The sequence below is a fragment of the Neodiprion fabricii genome, chromosome 7 (genome assembly GCF_021155785.1).
Source record: "Neodiprion fabricii isolate iyNeoFabr1 chromosome 7, iyNeoFabr1.1, whole genome shotgun sequence".
Classification (NCBI taxonomy): Eukaryota; Metazoa; Arthropoda; class Insecta; order Hymenoptera; family Diprionidae; genus Neodiprion; species Neodiprion fabricii.
In genome coordinates, this window is record NC_060245.1 from 4,937,339 (window position 1) to 4,960,783 (window position 23,445).

Genomic DNA, 23,445 nt, shown 5'->3' on the forward strand with positions numbered 1-23,445 from the left:
TATACGCACGTTGTTGAAATGAAATAAAATTTTATAACATCTAACCGCAAGACATCTTGCTCAAAATTATTTTCGAACGCTTGAAATCCAACAAGTTCATTTATTTCGAAGATTTGAAGTTACGTTTATCAAGTTTTCGTACAACGAAGTAATTCAAATTAATCGTTTAATTTTCTGCTAACGATGAGTTTTTCAGTATTATCTATTTATTTATTTATTTGTGATAAATCAATCATTCATTTGCGAAGCAAATTGTATGTAAAATAATTTCCACAACGATGAAACCTGTTCCATTCTACAATTGATTAATAAAACCGTTGGCATTTGCCCGCATTTGTGAGGTTTTTTTCCTGTTGTTAACCCGAAATGCTTGTTGAATAACAAGCGTAATACGGTGACGCAAACGTGCATTGTCAGAGGTATACCACAATGTATTTGAGTCGAAAGTTTTGCCGAGTGAGTCTCGGAACCCGGTCACTCTCAAGGCATCTGCGGAATGCAGAGTCCACCGTTTTTCACTAATTACTCTGCGATAATCGAGCCATTTCGTACCTTGACTGGCGCCTTAACACACTGACAAAAATTTCATTTCTTACAGTAAATAGAAAAATTCGGTAAAACAGGTATCGTTAAAAAAAACTGTTTGAATATTGTTGGAATAACGAAAAACGAGGTACGCGTAAACATTTTGCGATATCGTCGATCATTTTTTGGTTATTGCAACGCAAAATCAGTTTGCAAGGTTTACTCTACTTTTTTAGTTAAACAAGGCTTCAACGTCAATTTATTCTTGCACGAGCGTTAAATTTTCGTAACGGTTGCAAGAAAATCTAGCAACAGCGATCGTGATGAGAAAGAATAGCAACGGATACTAGAGTTTCCGGTAACGGCTGGAAAACTAATTTTCATTTTCTACCCAGAACTATATTTTGTCGATTGCGGTAAAAAATGAAAATGTTTAAGGAATGAGCGGTAACCGGAACTAAAAATTTCTCTCAGTACAGAAACATTAACGATTCATTTCGTTTCACCCAGATATGCTTTATTCGCGCTCACAAATGTGTATATGTACAAATCATATCCATATATATATATATAATTGTGTGTATATATATATATGTCAGACCTGCACGTCAAAAAACGCACGTCAATATGACGCACGTATAATAAGTGTAACACGTCGCATACGTTATACTCGGATGGAAAACACGCATGGCTGTAGCGTCTAAAAACATCGCAAACTAAACTGCGGAGTCCATAAATTCAATGCCTTGCTGCGTCTTATTTTTTTGTAGTATAAAAAAAAAAAAAAAAGAAAAAAGTCTTGCATCGCAACAAAAAAACGTACAGATATTTATCAGACTGGTTAAAAATAATCGACTACTTTTTTTTTTTTTATGTTTCCTTCAATGTCGCATGTTTAATAACGGTAGGAAACAAAAAACAAATTTACTCTCAGAGTTGGAAATTATTTGCGAGACAAGTTTTTGCAGCGATTGAAATACACTGCAAAAAGGGGGGGAAAAAAAAAGAAATAAAAAAATAAGAACAAATAAACAACCCACAACATTTTGTTACGAGTCCAGTATTTTCGATGCTGATCGCGGCGAAATGTGATTTTGTTTTTTTTAATACGATTTCAACTTTAACCTTGAATAATTTTTTGAAGGAGTTTAGTTATGAAAAAATTATAAGAAACATTTTTCGTATAGCGTGAAAAATTCCTCGCAAAAAATATGTATCGGATATTAATGTTCATTGCCTCGTTACTGAGATACGAATTTTCGAAATAACTAAAATTATTTTTCTTGCGTTAATTGAATTGAAAATGGAAAATTGCGTTCACGAATCATTAAATATTAATATAAACAGTGCTCAATTTTTCGCACGCGCCTTATCTCATCTTCCCAAAACTATTGAACATGCGAAATTGAGAAGTAGAAAAACAAAATATTCGACTTTTTTTTTTATCCAGTCTAATATTTATGCGACAAAATGAAAGTTACGTTTTTCGACATAATTCAATGTTGGCGCTATAATTAATTGACGATGAGAAATTGTTTGAAAAAATGTAGTAAAACGATATATTCATTTGACTAAAATTTTGTAGAATATATATGACCGTAGCAAATAAATTGGAACGTACATAAATTTTATTACAGCAATGACTTGTTTTATAAATTTTTGCTACAACGGTTCTAAAGTTTGCTAGAAAATTGAGTACATACAAATTTTTTGTACCGTTCAAACTTCCGACAGATGTTCGGGAAAAAGGTCTGAGATTTTCTTACATTGTTTTTTTTTTTTTTTTTTTCTTCACACACGATATAAGCGACTGTTTTCACAGCCGGGTAAAACGAACATATAGTCAGTTTCTTTACCGAGGTTTGACCCAAGTCGATTTTTTGCACGGATTTGGCATTCGTAAAGATGTTGGAATCTGAACGACAAATTATACGGGTAAAGAAATATAGTTCACTGAAACAGTTGTTATATTTTTTTTTTTTTTAAACGTGTAACAAGCATCGTTAAATGTGATTCAATTTCACGATATTGAATTGACTACTGAAACACAGGAAAAGTTGTTTCGCATCGGTGTATTTGTAGATACCAGTTTTCTAAATGAAATTAGCGACCGTGTAGAGAAAAATCGAACGAGTCTGCTAAATTTTCAACAATTCCGAAGCGAAAGAATTTGAAACAAAGTATCGATATTTGAGCTCCTGCTTCTGTTTCAAGTATTTACTATTTTCTATTTTTTTAAAGATATCTACCTATTTCCAGCCTAGGAATTTATATTTTTATGAATACTGTAAAATGTGACAGTATAGAAACTTAAAATTGATGAAAATTGTCGAATTTTGCCCAATCAATCCTCTCGAAGAAATCATTTCGGCCAAACTTTCATAGATCGTTTAAACGTCTGAAGACGTGCTTGTTCGATTAAAAAAAGAAAAAATCATACGATTTACGACACATGAAACTATGCCTGACAATCAAAGTCTCGAATTACAAAAGTAACTCCAAAATATCATTTTTACCTCGTTCTTTTATTGATATTAAAAAATAAGTGGGTATGGTATTCTTATAAGAAATTTCACGCTCTATAAAAAAGTGGCGAGATAGAATTTTCCCAACTCTAACCGATCAAGAGATATTCAAGATGACTCAAGTCAAGAATTAGGAAAATTCTATCTCAGTATTTTCCATAGAGCGTAAAATTCCCTGTTAATAAGAGCGTGTACTTGGATGGTTTACAAATCGAACTATTTACGAGAAAAAAGAAGTCCAAAATTTTCCCTTTTTTTTCCACGTGTTATTTGAATGAAAAATGAAAAAAAGAAAATCGGCACCTCTAAATATCAATATTACGAGCTCATGTTTGGCTGAGACATTCTACTCGAGATGATCGGCGGAAATTTCGTAAAAATTCTCACTCCGAAACACCCTGGCATTAATATACCCAACAGACTTGACTTTTGACGATATCACGAGGAAAGTTGCCGGCTGGTTGATTTCATCTGGAATGTTTCACATGCGCCCAAATATCTTTCAGACCTTACCGCGGATCACATGTGCGTACGTCAGTCAACGGGGTCGTAAATCCGTGTGCCTTGATGAGTCATGTCATCAAAATGATCGTAATTATCACGTGGTTATACGTTCAGCATGGCCGTTAGACAAGACGGTCCACTGTCCGTTCGTCCCTCATTTTTTACGCGTCTTTCGCGCACGCGTGCGTCAAGGAAAATTTTACAATTCCAGAGAAGACGTTGCAACGTACATTTCCGCCCGACCCGATATAATTCCAATTTCAATTATACATTGAGAGAAATTTTTAGTTCAACCGTACCTGTTTTTCCTGAAATTTTTCCAGTCACTGTAGGAAATGAAATTTTTGCTCGGCATGGAAGAAAGAAGAGACGTAGCACCGTACGATATGTATTCAAGATTTGCCCGAGACAGCAAACGATGATGGCATGTAACGTGACGTCATCGGCATCGCTCCCTTTTTTTTCTAAATCCAAGATGGCGGTTCGCAATGACGTAGGTCAGCCTGTGTTTTTTTTTTTCACGCTGGTTATTACACGGGCACGCATATGCAACGCAAGTGTGTGCGTGACAATCAACGTGATTATACATAATGTATGAACGTAGATACACATACATATATATATATATATATGTGTGTGAGCGAGTATGTCGTACAGTATAACTAACGTATCATCTATGTACAATCTACGTACGTACATACATTCGTGACCCTGGCTTGCTCTGCATTACCGCAGCCTTATCTGCTTGCTGGCGTGTCCGCTCATCCAGATGACCTTTCTTGCTCCCGCAGGGTCGCCTCGGAATGCGCTGCAGAAGGAAAAAGTCAGTCCAATCAGAAACGATATGGATTATGATGGACAGAAAAAGAAAAAGAAAAAAAAAAACAGCTGCGTACCATTTTTTTTTTTTTTTTTAACCTACATCGTTAAAAATGATTTAGAACTTACTACACGTTTACTGTACAATTTAAGGAAATCGGATTGAAAATTTACAAATTCGTATACACCGACGTAAATTACCACGTATTTGTTCTTAAATTTATAACGAAAATTTTTGATTTTATTAAAATTTGTAGAAAAAAACAAAAACACTTAAAAGAAGTAATTTGAATTTACTGTATTGTGTGGTGAATTTATTGTATTTGTAAATTGAATAAACAGTGAATGTATGATGAATTCAACATTTTCGTATACGAATAAATTTGCAACACAGTGTAGGAAGTTCCGTACGGAAATTTTTAACGATGTATATCCCTTTTTCTCCAAAAGATTATTTCTTGAAGATTTTGCAACCGCTGACGCATCGCTTGTACGAAGGAAGTTGCAGAAATTTATATACTTTGTGCATCATTGTAACAATAACGAATCTGAAGCATCAATGAAATCACTGTCTGTTAATGACGAAACGTATTTCAATGTAAAATCTTGTTTCAAACTGTTCGATGGGTTTGATAAAACAAAAAAAAAACAAAAACAAATAAACACACGTTCTTCGTCAGCAGGGTAAAACGGAATCGCAATCTTTTAGAAATTTTGATTTCTACGTTCAGTCGTCAAAGTTTGAAACATTCAATCACGTAAGGGAATAATTTGAAATACATCAAAATGTATTACAATAATACAGTATTCTCAAAATGATTACAGAGCATGGTTAGGTATTCGTCTCGTGTTACGACGCAGCTAAGAATTTTGTACGAATTTTTACGGGAGAATCTCTTGAAACTTGAAAATCAACCGCGCATGCGCGAGTTTTATCGGCTCTTCGTTGCAGGCTGGCCAACCCAAGTTTTCAGCTGTCAAACTGTTTCTGCCGGCGATGCAGTTGATACGAATTTTCGAGGTTAGAATCTCAAATAATTGAGGTAGCTTCTCGGAAAGGTTCGGGAAGCGTTTTGTTGTCGGGTCGGAAAGTTGATTCTTCGAAGAACGGTCGGAATTCAATGCTCGTGCTCTTTGAAAATTCAAACGTACACATTTTTCGTACGTTGGCCGGCCTGCGTCGCGGACAAGAATATCGCTGCGGGAAGATTTCGCCGACCAATGAGATTGAATTATTCGGCGCATGCGCGGTTGATTTTCAAGTTTCGAGAGATTCTCCCGGCATTTTGCAGGAACGTGAAGAAATGCAGACGGAGCAAGTTTGCCCGACGAAAGACGTTCGAGGGAATAACGAATAAGGTGTAAGGTGTTTAAGAGAAGCTGCGCACCCCCCAGAAAGTTGGTATAAAGCACTTTAACGTGTCACTCAGCATCGTCTGAAGTAATATTTGAAGATTAAACGAACGTCGAGATGAGAACGGTGGTCTACGTGACGAGTTAAAGGTCAAAGATGAAGAGGTTCGTTCCTCTCGCGAAGAAGAAGAAGAAGAAGAGGAGGAGGAAAAAGAGGAGAAAAAAGAAGAAGGAGGGGGAGGAATAGAACGCGGCCGTTTTTTCCGCCACACTCGAAATGCAGATATCAAAAACCGTTTTGGGGGAAGAAAAAAGAGGTTCGAGAAATTAAACGAAAACGATCACGGAAGAAAATAATTTCAACGCCCAACTACGAATTTAAATTCACGTTCACCACCGTCAATCGTTAGCACGAGTAATATGACGTTGTTGGAAATTTTTGAAACAGTTTTTTTTCTGTCATACCGACTTTAGATTCAGACCGATTTAGGCTGATTCGTTCTTAAGCCGATCGTCGTATCTCGAAATCGAGAAAGAAAATCTTCCTCGAAATTAAATATTACGTGGAAAGACTCAGAGAAACGTAATGCTTCGTTTACGTTTTTTTTTTTTTTTGTTGTTATCAACCGTAACAATGTAAATTCTAAAAACAGTTCACTTTTAATGCTTCGGTCAAGTTTTTCTCTTCATTATTACATTGTGTGACGAGAAGTGTGGAATGATAAGGACAGGAAAATCCATGGATAAATCTATTATCCTGAAAGATTTCTACAGTTCTGTACAAATATAACAAACCCCTGGTGGAAGTAATTTTTCCGCTTAGCAAAAAACGTGATCACCGTACTTTTGTTTTTTTTTTGTTCTCGTCGTTTTTAATACATCAGTGCAGAATGTTTCGGATTTACGCGATCATTTTTTTAATATCAAATTTCGAAATGGATACTATTTGTTGTAGAATATCGTGAAACTCCTTGGCTTTAGCGAAATAACAAATGTTAGTTTTTTCATAAGCCTCATCTATTGATGATACGGTGAGTTGAAAAATGTACGACAGATATTCTAAATCCGTCCAAATCGTACACAAAAGATGATAAGACCGGACTTGGGATGTTGACCCAAATTCTGCTGGATCTTCAACTATTTTGCGATAAGTTTTTTCTTGCGAGAGAGAGAGAGAGAGAGAGAGAGATGCAACATCTAGAGGGGGTTCGATAGTACTATTTCATACTTTATCGAATTTCGAAATCGTCGATTGTCACAATTTTTCGTAAAACCTCGTATTCTTTTATGTACATGAAGTCGTAAAAAGTTGTACTTTTCAAAGAATTTCTTTGAATACAACGATAAAAAAAATATATGTTATCTGGCTCCAAGATTGTCATTATTTTTCATAGAAAATTTTAGATGTTCGCCATTTTTTTTCCGAACTGGTAGTTTTTTTTTTTTTTTTTTTTTTTTTACAAAATTTCACGTGCTTCTATGAAAAAAAAAAATCCATTTCTACCGTTATGGGTAATTACAATTATCTTTTATATAAAATTGTAGATTTTTATAAATATTGTATAAAATATTCGTTACATTGTATGAAAAATCATACAATCCTCGACGATTTTTCAACACGCTGTACGCTTTTGGAAGACTTCCTAAAATTTTCGAATATATCCTACAATTTATAACGAACTACACTTTACTGCACTTTGGCGTATAAATTATTTTCCACCGGGATAAACGAGCCCTGTGTGTTCCGTACGACTTATTAGGGTCCTCTAATGCATGAACAATCGATTTATTATTTATCGAGATTATCAATTAATCCCATGAAACGCGGTTACGACGTGGATTGCATAAGCGTGCAGGTCCGATTGCCAAGTGAAGAAACAGACGCAGCGAGGCAAATGAAAGACCACCAACAACGTTCTCCGACTGTGTGAACGGTATAATTGACAGGGTTAATAACCAAACGGAACGCGGATCTTAGGCCAGTTGCTGAAAGCTCTTCACTCGCGACAGATTGACCATTGGCGCTAAAATTTCACCCCGGGGGTCATCGGCTGGTCATCGAGATCGCAACGCTAATTAGCTTTCGGTTGATTTCGGACGTAATTAGCGGTTTGAATAGCTGGATCTTGAACGGCGGGAAGAATTTAAAGATCCTTGATCGATTGATTTTTTAAAAAGTCGGAGGACTGGCTGATATCATCGAATTTCCTGCGAAAGGAGCGGGGTTTTTTTTTTCGTTCATTTATTTATTATTTTTTTTACCAAAACACGTTTTTTTTTTTTTATATCGAAAATGTACAAATTCTACTTATACGCGGGATTGATCGTTTGTCTCGCGTTCGTTGACGCGGTTGACAACTCAACCGAGGTTGAAAACGCCGCGTTCGACGTCAGCCGTGAGACAAGGGCGAAGATTGTCAGGAAATTGAAAAAAGACTTTAGGAAATTGAAAAAACAAGAAGGGGCTATAAAACTCGTCGGCGGAAACGGTGATTACGAAGGTACGTGAGACCGATTAATTATTTATTCCCTTTGCGGAGATTTTGTTGTTTCGTTGAAACGGCGTGATATTTTTTTTTTTTTTTTTCGTTTTCTTGTTAAATTGTCATAATCAGGCGCCGGGAAATTGATTGTGAGGTAAAAATTGAAAGTTTTCTAAACCGAGGAAATATATTTCGTTAGAAAGAGTAAAGAAAGTGAAATTTTCAAAATTATTATTATGCAAATTTGGAAAAATTTTGTCAATTGTTTCATTTAATGGAAAATTTTAGTAATATTCCGACAAATTAAAGTATAATCGCACAGCGGAGTTTAATCAACGAGTGGGTGCAAAAAGTTGGAAAATCCGATAATCAGAATGACCGGGATTCCGAACGTAAAAATATCGAAAATCCTAAGCAAAGAAAGATCAAAATCGTGAAATTTTACCAAGCCAGAAATTCAGGGTACTGAAAATCTCCAATAATCCGGAATTTCGATGTTTCAAAGTTTTGAATTTTCTCAGTTTAAAATATTAAACATTCATTGAGTCATGATTTTTGAGTAGAATGATCAAATTTTCGGTACTCGGTTGTTTTAAGATTTTTTCTTTCATTCAAAATTTTGTTTCATTAAAGATTACTGAGTCAATTTTCAGTTCAAAACGTTGAACAATTCATCGAGTGATGATTTATTAGTAGAATGATGAATTTTCCGGTAATTTGTTGTTTCGCTAAGGATTACCGAGTCAATTTGAATATGAAAATATTGAAAATTCATCGAGTCATGATTTTTTAATAGAATACACAATTTTCCGACCCTTTCTTGCTTTAACGATATTATTTTCTCTTCACGTTTTCAGATTATTTCAATTCATTCGAATCGATATCTCCGTTTCTACGAAGTTTTAAAAAACGACGCTGGATCTTTTTTAACCTAACGTCACGACAGTCACATGTAACTTGATATTATCTTATTATTTCAAGTTCAGATAATACGGATACGTCGTCATCGGCGTTGATTCTAAATCAGTCTGTTGATATTCACGCTGCACGAGGGCTCGTAAAATCGTACTATTGTAAACGGCGTTATCATTCCTCTACGCTGACGACTCTCTGAGCCACGTTTTTTTCATCTGCTAAACTCGACTCACAATTCAGACTCGTTAAACGGTTGTTCAACAGGTTCCATAACAACCGTTGTATTTGAAAGATAAAAATACGGAAGCTAGTTGTAAAAATATATCAAACAGCGTGAATACACCTCGGCTTATAATGCAATTACTACCCGTTGTTAATTTTATTTTATTATACTTTGAGCCATTGTTCACCTGATTATAAAGCCATTCATTCCCGTTTACCTCCGTAAAAGGCTCGGCTGAATATCGTCTACGCTTTGTAAAGAAAAACCTCCGCCCACAATTTTCAAAGGTAAAATATTATAGGCGAACAAATATTGTGCAGCGTCTTAAAAACCGCACACAGTAATTAATACAAGTCGAGATTTGCTTTATTACATGCGTTTTGTGCCCAATGAAATCGAGCATTTTTACATTGAGTCAAATTATGAATATAAACAGTCGGAAATCAGCAACAGCTTTTTTTTTCTCGCTATTCTATAATATTGAGGGGTCTGATTAGATAAGAGTAAGAAATTGAATAAAATGAAAGAAGAAAGGAATAGAACTGCAAATGAATCAGACATCTGAATATTAATTAGCTAAATTATAGTTACTTTTCTTTTTCTTTTCTCTTGGTTAGTTATTAAAGGATTTTTTATTCTTGGTGCATCAATCCTATGCAAAGATTCTTATAACTTCCTGTAGGTTTTCACATTTGTAATTTCATCAAGTACATACGTGATTTATTGCTGGTAAATTGATAAAAAAAATATAAACAAAATTTCTCCTCGGACTTTGAGGTGTCTGAAACAATTTTTCATCGTGTAAATTTTTCGACACTGTTAAGATTTTCATTTTTACTGGCCGTGAAAATTGTAAACTAAAATTATTCCACTTTGGATACAGTTTGTAGAATTTTTTTTTTTTTAATACGCAACATAGTTTTTACAATTAAATTGTTGTCCGACAGTTACAGTCAATAAATTAGATCAGCAGAATTCACCACTATCATAAAATCTGTGCAACGAAAACTGTTTGAGTTAAAAATTCGATAGAGCAAAAAATTGAATGCTCATTTTGAATGAAGAAGTCGAGTAATAATAACCAAAATCTTCATTTATTGCTTACAAGGTTTGCGTTTGTCTTTTTTGTGTTGATAAATATGACCGGTCGACGAGAATTTTGAGTCTGTTTTAATTTTTTTACCTTTGTTTTTATTTAATTACTTTTATATAAATCGTAACGATACATTGGATTGAAAAAAAAAAAAAAAAAACTACCCATTTTTTCAACCATCGTAATCAACAATTGAACAAACTTCATTTTCGCATTTGAATCACTTTTGTTATAAAAATTTAAATGCAAAACTGGAGTTTGTTTAATTGTTATTTAACAATAAATGTTTGTGAAAATAGGTAATTTTTCTTAAAATCCGAAATATCGTTCTGGTTTCTAAAAAATCAAACTTTATCCAATAAAATTACTATTTTTTTGATCAGTTACTTGGAAGAAATTAAAATTTCACATATAATAGAACCGAGACTCGAAATTTGTGTTGACCGGTGTAATCAGCGAACATTTCGAAAGGTATAAAATTCAGATTTGACATGTAATACAGGATGTATACTTTGATTGTTATTCAAAAAAGTTTAAAAAACTTCAGACCACAAATACTGCGTAATAATTCATGGATAACTAGTTGTGAAAGTTGTAGACGTACAAGACGAATGGATGTGAAAATGTGTTAACCGCGACCACACGAGGTATACTTATGGGGTAAAAATCTGGGCAATGAGACCACGTTATAAAATATCATATCAAGCACATTCAGAGCTCTTTTTCTTCGCAGCGTGAAAGATGATTGGAAAGAAAACGAGAAAATATGTCAAAGAATTCGATAAAAGTAATTGAAAAGTAGGAATTATCTGTTGCGAAATTGTTGATAATGTGAAGAAACTTTGACGATAAATTAACGTCTCTTAGTTTCCTCGTCAGCTGTAATTATTTGATGCTATTCGTATCTTTTTGACCGATTCTCGCGTTAATCAAACGTTTCTAGCGTCAAGAAAAAAAAAAATGTAATGAATTGAAAGAAAAAAACAAAACCATTTCAAAGAATAAAAATTTAAGCTGAACAACAGAAATTAAATTAAATTTATTCAATTTGAAAGATTGTTTCGTCACTCGAATCTCGAGTTATTTTCACCTCAGTTTTAACAAAAGCCCTGGTATGGAAATTAATAATCTACTTCCTTTCCATCTGACAACTGGTTGTAATATTGTTACAAAAAGTGAAATCACCAGTTTTACCCCCTTTTCTGATCTAGCAGTTATCAAAGATAAAAGAGGTATAAAAGCTTTCATATCTTCCTTTACCGACCGAGCAAGCTCATTCCTTTTCCTCCTATATTAAATAAACAACAATTGCTCGATCGGTAAGGATAGGAATATCAGATGACCTTAATTTATTTGTGCCTGTTGGATCGTTTCTTTTTAAACTCAAGAATTAACACAAGAATTGCTCGGTCGGTAAGGGTAGGAATACTAGATGACCTTAATTTATTTGTACCGGTTGGATCATTTCTTCACGCTCAACGAAACAATCCCGTTATTTTATTACGCAACGAAAAATCGTTGAAATATATTCGATGCAAAGTGTACGATACAACAACTGCGGAGGGTGAATGTGAGGTTGACTCGTCGTGCAAAAACTGCCGGACAAACTTTGCTTGTAAATCAAGCGATATGCTTATTTCTTATTCTTATTTTGCTTCCAGGAAACGTTGAAATTTTGCACAATGGAAAGTGGGGCAGCATTTGTGACGATGAATGGGATTACATGGAGGCAAATGTCGTCTGCAGGCAGTTGGGCTTTGAAAGTGCGACAAGACAGACGACCAATGGCCGTTTCGGACAAGCCAGGCGTAAGGATATTTGCGCATTATATAAGAATACAAGATTCGATTTTTTTGTATGAAAAAAGTGCCTAATACAGCTTCGAAAAAAAAAAAATCTGCTTGCAGAGAGTCTGAGAAATTCACGTACCTTCTTTCTTTCGGAAATTTTTCAAGACTTCAAACTCTTCTTAAAAATTTCTCAACAACTGTACCTGAATAAATAAAAAAAAAAAAATGTATTTCGCGGCAGAAAAATCCCACGCATTCTGTGATAACATTATTAAAATTCCGCTCATTTTATATCGAACTGTGTCGATCTTTCAAATACTTTAAAAAACCGTCGTTTTCTTCATACTTTATCGGGTCTTTGTCAACTCATTAGGGTGAATATTACTACTCGGTGGTGATAAAAAAAAAAAAAATATTATTCCCGCTCTTAAAACCCGATTAAATTTGGGATGATGTGTGAAATTTCGTTGAGATAAAACACACTCGATAAATGTTTGCAATGTGCGAGATCGTAAATCAGGATTATAGACACATTATACGAAAGTGACGATTGGGAATGTTGACCTATTAAAAAAAAAAAAAAAAAAAACTGTTTACGCAACCGAGTTTTTACTCCGGACTTCTTCGGTCTTTCCATTCATTCCGACCATCGCATTGGTGGAATTAATATCAACTCAATCGAGAGAGATTTACCGATGACGAGAAATCCCGAATTCTCATTTGTTTCGGAAGACAAACAAGTCCCAGGTGATAATAGTTGGGTTTATTGTTCGTTTCGACATCGCCCTCCTTCTCTTTCTCAAATCTCGTTGATTGGATGTTACATGATGATGATAATTAGGAATTTTCCGGGTATCGGTGAATATTGGGAAACAGCCGAGCGTGACGGGTCCTTAAATTGAAAAGGAGACAATTTCCGCCGAATGAAATTAACGAGAAATACAGACCTGTTTACTTAATGCTTATTGGCATGCCTCCGGCACGTAGAGAATGTATTTAAAACGTCAATATAATATATGTATACATGTATATATATATATATATATATATGTATATATATATATATATACACAATTCTGTAAACAGACCGAGAAGTCTCATCAGAGCTTGTGAAGGATTATATTTTGTGATAAAAATTGCACGACTTGAGGCTCAATTTCAAGGCGAGGAAATTTTAAACGAGGGGTTTTATTAATCTTACGGAATTGCTTGTTGCCTTCGTATAAACGTCATTATCGTCGAAAATAAACCCAACGTGATTGTAATAAAATTAGAAAAATTTCAACATCGGATGTATCGCTCAAACGTTGTGCCAGAAAAAAAAAAAAAGTACACAAGCAACTGTCTTGTCTACTCAGATTTAAACGGCATTACGTCACTTTTTCATCCTTTTCGAAAATATACTATTTTTCATCCGTTTAACAGTTTGCAAGAAATCGTACGACTGATTCTTCGTAACGTGACTCTGCGACGATATGTGATAAATTAGATACCTCGAACCAAATGTTCTGTTTTATTGGATAGTTGGTTAATTAGTTAGTAAGGCAGTTCCTTTCGAAAATGAAAAATTTTGGCGGTACCTTATTTCTAAGAATAAACGATACAAGGTTTTAGTTAAATAATGTGAGCTAAACGCTTCAGAAGGAATATATTCAAAAATGAAAATGCTAATAATCATGCCTTTCTTCTACTAGAGTTTTTGGTAACAGCTATAAAACTAATTTTCATTTTCTACCCAGAACTATATTTTTCGATTGTGGTAAAAAATGAAAATAGTTAAGGACTGAGCGACAACCGGAACTAAACATTTCTCTCAGCGTAGGACGCTGAGCGTCCCCACTTGAATCAAAGGGTTAGTTGTAAGAGGTAAGATTTATTACCCCAGGTCGTTTCTGGATGGACAACATCCACTGCGACGGTACTGAAGACACGCTGGCCAGTTGCCGTTTCGACGGCTGGGGTCAATCCGACTGCAAAGGGAGCGAAGCAGCCGGTGTGATTTGCGCTCACGAGGATGAGCCAACGACGCCGGCACCGGCGGCGGTTAAGCGGCCAAAGGAGAGGATCAAAGACGTCCACCGCCAGGGGATGGCAGTGAGGTTGGTCGGCGGTCGGATACCGAGCGAAGGTCGAGTCGAGGTGAAGCTGGGAACGGATGGTGAGTGGTAGCGGAAAGTGGGGTGTGTTGGACCACCGAGCAAATTGGACGGCTCTCGATTCTCAGAAAAGTACAGGGCGGAATGTAGGTGCTCCCAGTAGAGCCAAAGATCCAATTTACCTGGCGGTCCGACGTGCCTTACCTACTTTTCTTCGACCCGTCGATATAAAACGACAAACAACAAAGCACTACGCACTGATTGAACGAAGTCGCACACGCACCTTCGTTGCGAAGATGGAGTATAAAATCCAATTGAAAACCCATTGTGCCTCGGTCGAAGAAGCAACCCACTCGTTAGAATCACATACAATTTTTCGAGGTATTCACTTGTTGATATCGCAAACCACTTTGAATGGCAGTTACTTTAAAATTCCTTGAAATCACTTGAACTCACTTTGAATTCATTTGATGAAAACGCATAAAATCACTTGAAACCACGGAATTCACATGAAATCCCTGGAACTCGGATGAAATCGATTGAAATCATAATACATTGCATAAAATCGCATGAAATCACATGAAATCTCTTGAACTCAGATGAAACCGGATGAAATCATTGCAATCGCTTGCCACCCGATGTACGAGTGAATAACCGCGTAATATTTTTCTTCTGAATCGATCGAATTACAAGAACGAACGTATAGTTTGACGAGTGACGAACCTTCTCATCAGAATGGGGTGTCGTCTGTGGGGATGGATGGTCTCTCTTCGAGGCTGGCGTGGTTTGCAAGCAGCTCGGCCTTGGCTACGCTTCGGACGCTGTACAGACAAACTTTTTTGGCGGTAACCGGATGCCGATGAAGATCAGCGGTGTCAAGTGTCATGGCGACGAGCCGAACTTGGCGCACTGTCTCCACGACGAAGTCCTTGAATGTCCAGGTAGAACTGCCAGTGCTTTGCTTCCTCGCCTTTCGCATGGACCGTGGTGTCGAAACGCTAACGTTTATTACTGTCCCACGCTATCAAGGAGTCGCGGAGAACATCGCGGGCGTCATCTGCGTTCAGCAAATTGCGGATTTGGTCTTCGACCACTTGGAACTGATGAGAACCGCGCACCTCGAGGACCGCCAACTATACTGGCTACAGTGCGCGATGGAGGAAAATTGCGTCGCTTCTCAGGCTTACAAGATTCAGAAGGAGTCGGATAACTGGCATCTTGAAACCAGACGGCTCTTGAGGTTCACAGCGAGGATTCTCAACGCTGGTACAGCCGATTTTCGTCCCTCGGTACCGAAGCATCTATGGGAATGGCACATGTGCCACATGTAAGTGTCCATTGAGGACTAAACGGACGAAAGAAGATTAGGCTCAAATTACCCCGATATTCAAACAATCTCTTTCTTATTTTTCCAAAACTAACCACGCTCCCAGGCATTATCATTCGATGGAAGTTTTCGCGACATTCGACATAATCGATGCGAGAGGAAACAGAGTTGCGGAGGGTCACAAAGCGTCCTTCTGTCTCGAAGATAATCAGTGCTTGCCAGGCGTCGAGCCAAGGTCTGTAGTTACCAAATTTAATTCATGTAGCTATATAAGTAAGACAGAAACGAAGCCCGTCTTAATTTAATCCATACTTCGACGAGTGGTAAACTAATATTGAATCTGATAACGACATCAGCGTCGCTTAGCACTTCAAGTAAGCCGCTTCGGCCTGGCTGGCCGCATTTTTAGGCCTCCTAAAAACCTAATGGTACACCTACAAGTTGTTTCCCCTCGATTTCTCTAACAAAACATCAATACACACGACGTTCATACCATTTTTTCACGCCTCGTTTTAGATACAAATGCGAGAAGTACGGAGATCAGGGAATCTCAGTAAACTGTACGGACATTTACAGACACAACATCGACTGTCAATGGGTTGACATTTCGGAACTTGACCCCGGGCTATATACCATGAAGGTGAGACCGCAATTATTGATTTATCGTGTTCCACGCAATTTCGGCTGAACACTTAGTCCCAAAAGCTATGGTCAGAGAATGGCACTTTTACGACGGTTCTAAACTATAGACTGATGGTCATTCCCTGTCACTCGTTAATTCACAGGTCGCAGTCAACCCTGAGTTTAAGGTGGGCGAGATGACCTTCGACAACAACGCGGCATCGTGTCAACTTACCTACACGGAGACATTCGCAACAGTCCATAGCTGCAAATTGGAACGACCCCAGAATTCGTTTTGATTAATTCTAAATTCTTTTTATCCAAACACGGTAAATTATGTACGGCAATCTCTGTAACTTCATGTTTATTAAAACACATTATCACATTCCAATAAATCACATAATCAAGCAAAGTATTTTTTCTCAACCTGTAATCAATTATAAACTTGCAAATTTGAGGATATCAGATAATTTGGTGAAAAGCCATAGGTTCAATGCACAAAAGTACAACCGAACTTAAAATTTTTTATTGGACGGTGAGACAGTCTAGAATAGTTTAAACAAAATCAAAGATCATTACGTAATGGTTTGGAAACGGTATATAGAAATAATGTGAACTGGGAAGACCTTTGTTCACTTTAACGAGAGTTGATTTATTGGATATGAATGAAGGTCAATGAGAAGACAATTATTAGTTGACGTTTCGGCCCGAGTGTCCCCATCCGATAAATCAACTCTCATCAATACCTAGGTCAAGAAAAAACTTTTTCTTTATTCACTTTAACCCCAGATTGTGGAATCATAAGCGAAGGTTATCCCTGTCACGGTTTGAGAACGGACCCGTCACATTATCCCCGACAAGAAGCATTGCGCAATTTGGTATACGACTAAATGACTAATTCGCTTAACGCTTAGCGAACGAAGCTTGGCAGGCAGGGTAAAAGTACGGCTTCGATATCGAACGTTATAGTCACGGCCTCTGCACAGTGAGGCACCTGCCCACCTTTGAAAAGCCATGAACCGTTGTCAGCTGTTGGACTCCGGCACTAACATGACATGTCAGTCGGTTCCGCGTCACTCGTTCTAACCAAGCCAAAAAGCTAAGCTTGCATAAATGTAACCCACGCTGTGATAAGGTCCTATTGCTCGAAGACTTTCCGAACCCAAAACCGGGAATAATTAAAATAGGTTTTTAAAACTGTGCAGATATCCGCTAACAATCAGCACTGTGTAACTTAATTCATGTGTGACGAATCCAGTCCGGAGCTTCCACTATCCCCTGGGATTTACGAATCGTTTAATTACGAGACGAGTTTGGAAAATCGTTTAGTGTCACGTGATGCTGTGTGTTATTAACGCAGGCTTCAACCTGATCCCAAAGAATAAATAGTTACGATTACCTGAAAGGGAATATTTCCATGCTGCGCAATTGCGATTCTTGGTTCACATCGAGCACGCTACTTTCGTTGAAATCGATTCGCTGTTTCCAGCTAGATATTTAACGACACAAGTATAGATAGGAGGTATATGGGCGTAAGTTGTGCCCCGTACTGCTTACCGACCTTCGTATCGACAAAACATCGACTACAAACGAAAGAACAACGCCTTAAACAATGTGATACGAGGCCAAGTTCAGTACCGTTCGACTAACCATGGTACAAAGACAAACTGTTCATACACTGCAGCCCTGTCACTTTCGATGAACGATGCGAGCATCAAAGCAGGCATCAGGCATGGCGATTCGGACGCTTTTCACTCTAACCGTTTTAAACGTAGTCGGTATCGCGTTCGCGAACGATTACTCAATATGCGAGAGAAACCGAACCCTTTTGGAAGTGAGCGGGGACGCGATCATCGTCGGTAAGTCGGAATTATCTGACATATGGTGTACAGCTGTCCGGGAAATACCCTTGAATTTTGCTTGTCCTTCAAAAGTCCTGGAAACTATCATTGAATTGTTTTAGTATCCTGTAAACATTCTAATGTTATTGTCCTTGAATAACCTGAAAATGTCCGAGAAATGTCCTTGAATTTTTTACGGATTTTTAGACACCATGACACCATGTAACACCATTTCTTTTCCAAATTCAATGGTCAGCTCTGAACTCCTAGCATAAAAGTTCACACCGAATTGATTCATCATTCCCAGTCCTGTGTTTCGAGGATGAAACTTGATACCTGATTTTCATTTACTGCAATGAACAGGAATTTTTCAATGACAAGAAAATCGCGTGGATCATTTTGTTACTGGGGTTATTCTTGGAATAATTATGAGTATTGTCAGGTTATTATGCAGACAGTATAGAGGCGAATTGAATGGTCAGTGTTTCCATTGCTTTTTCAGTATTCGCGGACACAAACTACGGGCCAGATTGTAACGTTTCATCTCCCAAAGGCTTCCAAGAAGTCACCACAGCGCTGTACGTTGTTGAGAAGTTGAACAAGTATGATTACATCCCTGGTCTCACATTGGGTAGGTAAAACTTTAGCGCAGATTTTGATCAAAGTTCGGATTACAGAATCAGAGAATTTATCACCTCGATTTTTTGCCTCGCTAGGAGTGAAGATTCGTGACAGTTGTCACGATAAGATGGCGGTTTTCAAGGAGGCCCTGATGGTGGCGGTGGAACAAGATTGCACATCCTACTACGAACTGGGGATCTTGGTTCCGAACGAGTACCGTGAGACACTAGAGCCACTGGAACAGTTTAGCCTTGTGCCAATGAGCTCGTACAGCGATCAAAATTTCTCTAAACCTCTTGTCAGCATCATGGTGGATTTCTTGAGCACCAAGTACGAAGTAGTAGATTTGTTCCTCTCGAATTCGCCGGACGTTTTGAACGTTTTTTTGGACACCAGCCGGAAAGCCGGAATCTGTCTGAAAAGCCACACGGAAATTTTGGACACGGATAATTCTACACACGTGGTGATCGCTGTTGCGGGAAGCAAAGATGAAATCAAAATATGGATCGAGAACGGCGAAAAAATAATCGGTCCAGAAATAACGTGGGTGGTTCTACCTTTGGATGGCTCTCACGTCGATGGTAGGCGAAGTTCATTCTGTACTCCTCTTTTCGCACTTCCATCAAAACCTAAGACCCCTGAAATTAGGCGCGCCTTTCCCAACTCAAATCCAGTCTGTACCTTCTATACCGAAACACTATAAGCCCCTTCTTTTATGAGCTTTTCCACTTAGCTGATCACTTGGCCGCACTGTTTTTTTCTTTTTTTTTTTTTTATTTACTTTTAGGATTAATCCTTCTGTTTCGTGTAGCGAATTTTCATTTATATTTTCCCGCAGTTTGTTGCCGCGTTGTGATAACACTTTCACATTGCAGATCAGAATGCCAAAACAAGAAACTCATCGAAAAGCTTCTTCAACTTGTTACAGATCACGTGCCACCCGGTTCTTACATCATAAAAACAGAGCCGTTCGATTTCGACTTGCTTGAAGAATTTTCCAGCTCCGACACGTTTCTTCGAACAGCAGGCGAGTCGGTGATACACTCACCGTACCTTCTCAGCATCGGTAAAGCGATCGTGGAGACGGCTCGTTCGCTCCAAGAGCTGCAGAAGACGTGTCCTAACGGCGCGAAATGCGTGCTGCCGCGTTTTAACTCAAGGAAGAAGACCTCGATGATGTATAACGAGGTCTATGATGCTCTGCACATATTGCCGAAGGCCCACTCCGTCAAGTACATTGTGACGATGAAGAAACTGAGGGAAGAAGAGGAGGAAGTCATCGCCTACAAGATCAACGCTGTTACCAGTGAGATCACCTCGGACCTTCACATATCCAGGATGCCGAAACTGTGCGTTAGAAAGTACGCGAACAGCTGTGAGAAGTGTTCAAACTTTCATCGAAGTATTGGCGAGCCTGGTCACGGCCGTAATCGCGACGCCAGGGGAATTTTGAAAACCAGTCTCTGGATACCGATTATATTGACCGTTGTCGCCTGTGGGACCGTCGCCTGTCTCATCATCATCGTCTTCATAGTTTACCGCTACATAGTCGACGAAGTTCTCGACGGTAATCCAGCGTTGACGATAGTCCTGATCCTCTCGACAATCTTTATGCTCCAGTCCGTGATTCCCTTCTGCATGAACGACGCAACGTTCGGCGTTGAACACCTGAACTCCAGGAAAATCCTCGTCACCAGCATGTCGATTGGAATCGCGTTCTCGATCATGCTATCAAGAGCCTTGTTCCTGGCTTTCTCGGTCGGCGGTATATTCACCACACACATCAACGGTTACCTCCAAGGTCTGATGGTGTTCTTCGTTTCGAGCGTTCAAATAACCATATCAACCATGTTTTTTGTCCTCAACAAAAACGATTCCGGGAAGATCATCCGCAGCTGCACATTTGTCGCCTTACTCAGCTACGACATATTCCTCCTTCTCAAACTTTTCGTTGTTTGCTGTTTCATCGCTCAAATCCAGAGGAATTACCGTGAGGGAAAATGCTTCTTCGGAACTGTCATCGGTCTCTTGATTGTTTGGGCTGTATGGATTACTTGCTTCATTCTCGTCGAACCGGAAACTCGCGACTGCGTTGTGTCCTTTGGCGTTATCGCCAGCGCCTACCTCATCATACTCGGCGTTCTCATACCGAGAACCTACTATATGGTCACGCGTCTTGGTCAGGACAAGACTCTTTCGGCGAGGTACGAGCCTGAGGATTACACTGTCGACCCCAGAACGAACACCATCGCTCGACAGGTTAGACTAATGTGACACCCCGAACATGAAATGTGGAACCCTCAACTTGGACCAGAAGTTCCCATTTTTTTCTAGAATGTAGATCTTCCATCTAGTGCCTATTCAATCCTTCAATATGGAATAAGAGGGATAACCGGGAATTTTAGAATCAAGACCATGTCGACGCTGGTCATCTTTTCTTTTTGTAAACCGAAAAACACTTGTAACTGAACCCAGACCACAACCTTCCTCTTTTTATATAGAATATTGTTTCAACCTATAATACTATGGTAGTTTTGTCCTGTTATTTTGAACTATATAGTTTCTAGGTATCCTAGCAGTAGTTAAGTTTTTATTTATATTATGACTTCACTGTACATTTTAATATTCCCGTGCATCAGACTTGTAAATAGAACTTTATCATACATCTTTTATGCATACCGCTGTTATTATTCGTAGTTCATAAGACGATCGGAAAGCTTTCGGTATCGACTTTCGGTAGGGTCAGTAGCCTTATGACTCTGTCTCACATCTGAATTGTTGGTTAGCACTGTTAAGTGGTACCTACCCCATTTCACCTTGAAAGTTGGATCGATCTTTTCCACCGGTTTACTCTCATTTTTCTCCAGTTTCCTTATTTGCAGTCTCATCAGGCACTATACGATTACACATTTCCCGGAAGCACGGCAGCTGCGGGAGTGGCCAGCCTACCAACAGTCGCCTACCACCCTAACTACTACGGATGTTCCAGTCCTAACTCGAGATTCGTTCCTCGAAGCGTGAGCCCGTATGTTCGGCAGAGACCTGGATACAACAACTACGCGTTCAACTCCGAAATGCGGGAAGTTGATCATTTGCAGCCGGTGCCCAGAGTTTGCGTCGAAAATACAGAAGTAAAGCCTTATTATTCCCCAAAATTTAAGTCCAGGACACTCAGTTGTCACCAATTTATCAATGAATTATCCCACGCTCAAGTATACCGTTAAAAATACCAATCACAGCCAATAAAGCGCACGTTGTTACTTCAGGGTAGGCGAAGTCCGATTGGAAGAAGTTCAAAGGAAATGAACGTTGATCATCCCAGGCGGTTCCGGGAGTCGCGGATTGGTCTGGATGATCGGGACTGCACGGAGACTGACATTTACGTCGAGGGTCGATTATCGCCGAATGTCAGAGGGCCGGATGAAGCATACCCAACTAGGTGTTCGAGCCCAAGGCTCGGTCTAACGGAGTCCGCTATCCGTGAAGAAGAGGAAAACGATGTTGCGAGAATCACTAAATTCTAATATAAGATGCTGGTTATTCAATCTCGTTAATCATAGGATACATCTTCGTATCAATCATTCATTCACGCGTGTTCAATCTTGCATATTTTCCAGACTTCAACTCATACTTGACGAACTCCACAACTGTAGGAGCAAAAATTGTTGCTTAAGCTACGATATAAGCTGCGTCACCAATGGTATCAAGATTATATTCATAGATCTGAAGATATCACCTCTACTTCAACATTAGGGTTGTTGATTTTTATGAATCTCAGTTGTGCATGTTGGATTAATTATTCAGTCCAAGCTCTTCTGACGTATGCTTGCATCTCAACCCGTTTGATCATCGCATCAAACCACTGGGTTTAATTCAACATCTTGAAATTGCGGTCAGTCGGAAAACAAATATACGAAATAAAGTTTTTTACAGAGTCTTCCACAATAACCGACACAATGAATTTCACCTAACAATAATCCAGTATTTAAACTTCCCATACAACGTGCAAACTTGGCTTTCACGAAAATCAATAACCATAAACCAAAAGTGCGGCTCTAATGATGTGTAAGTGTAAGAATTAACTGAACATACTCAGTCGATATTGAAAATATTTCTCTAGTACTTGGAATGTATTTATTAAAACACGATCATTTAGTGTAAGTGAAATATTGCATAAGAGAAATTCTCAGGTATTGATTAAGATCAACTGTTATGTACCAGAAACTCTGATGCCTTGAACGAAAAATAAACAATTAACTGAACGATTTCGAGTAATCCATGCGCATGAATTCCATGTCCATGTTACAAGAAATTACAGTTTTTGGAATATGAAATGAAGAGAAAGCGTCTCGCGTAAAGGATTAAGGCTAGTTGAGTACAGGTTAGAACCTGGGATTGAAATTGCATGGGATCCAATTTCAATTGCCACGAATTGGTTCACAGGTGTTTCTTGCTGAGTGACCGAGTGGGCGAGACAGTGTAGGAGTGAGGAAATGCAGTACAGCTGCACCATTGCAACCGAGCTGCAAGGCAGCGGCATTATAAGCCAGTAATTAATTTTTCCACACATGTAATCGTGTATGGTATACCGGTATGAGTTTTCTGCACTTCCATTAGAATTGTGAAATAGAAGGTGTGAACACCTTCTTGGGAATTCCTTAAGGCACTGACATTAATGAGCATTGAAATATCGCTTCAGGAGCGAAAAA

At 38.3% G+C, this 23,445-nt stretch overlaps 2 protein-coding genes across 4 annotated transcripts; both read left to right on the forward strand.

Annotated features, from left to right (window-relative positions):
- Positions 1-7,989: 7,989 nt before the first annotated feature.
- LOC124187189 (lysyl oxidase homolog 2-like) lies at positions 7,990-16,682 on the forward strand. The gene is made up of 8 exons (XM_046579541.1): positions 7,990-8,227; positions 12,102-12,248; positions 14,116-14,388; positions 15,061-15,267; positions 15,356-15,653; positions 15,760-15,888; positions 16,170-16,293; positions 16,439-16,682. The coding sequence occupies exons 1-8, from the start codon at positions 8,020-8,022 to the stop codon at positions 16,571-16,573; spliced, it is 1,521 nt and encodes a 506-aa protein (XP_046435497.1). The 5' UTR covers positions 7,990-8,019; the 3' UTR covers positions 16,574-16,682.
- Positions 16,683-17,241: 559 nt separating this feature from the next.
- On the forward strand, positions 17,242-22,998 carry LOC124187187 (protein bride of sevenless). Of its 3 annotated transcripts, none has more exons than XM_046579529.1 (6): positions 17,242-18,133; positions 18,598-18,746; positions 18,832-19,317; positions 19,665-20,995; positions 21,604-21,867; positions 22,003-22,998. In XM_046579529.1, the coding sequence occupies exons 1-6, from the start codon at positions 17,973-17,975 to the stop codon at positions 22,258-22,260; spliced, it is 2,649 nt and encodes an 882-aa protein (XP_046435485.1). In that variant the 5' UTR covers positions 17,242-17,972; the 3' UTR covers positions 22,261-22,998. The 3 variants fall into 3 exon arrangements, with proteins under 3 accessions (XP_046435485.1, XP_046435487.1, XP_046435488.1); XM_046579531.1 differs by having other exon boundaries at positions 21,619-21,867; XM_046579532.1 differs by having other exon boundaries at positions 18,618-18,746.
- The last annotated feature ends 447 nt before the right edge of the window (positions 22,999-23,445 follow it).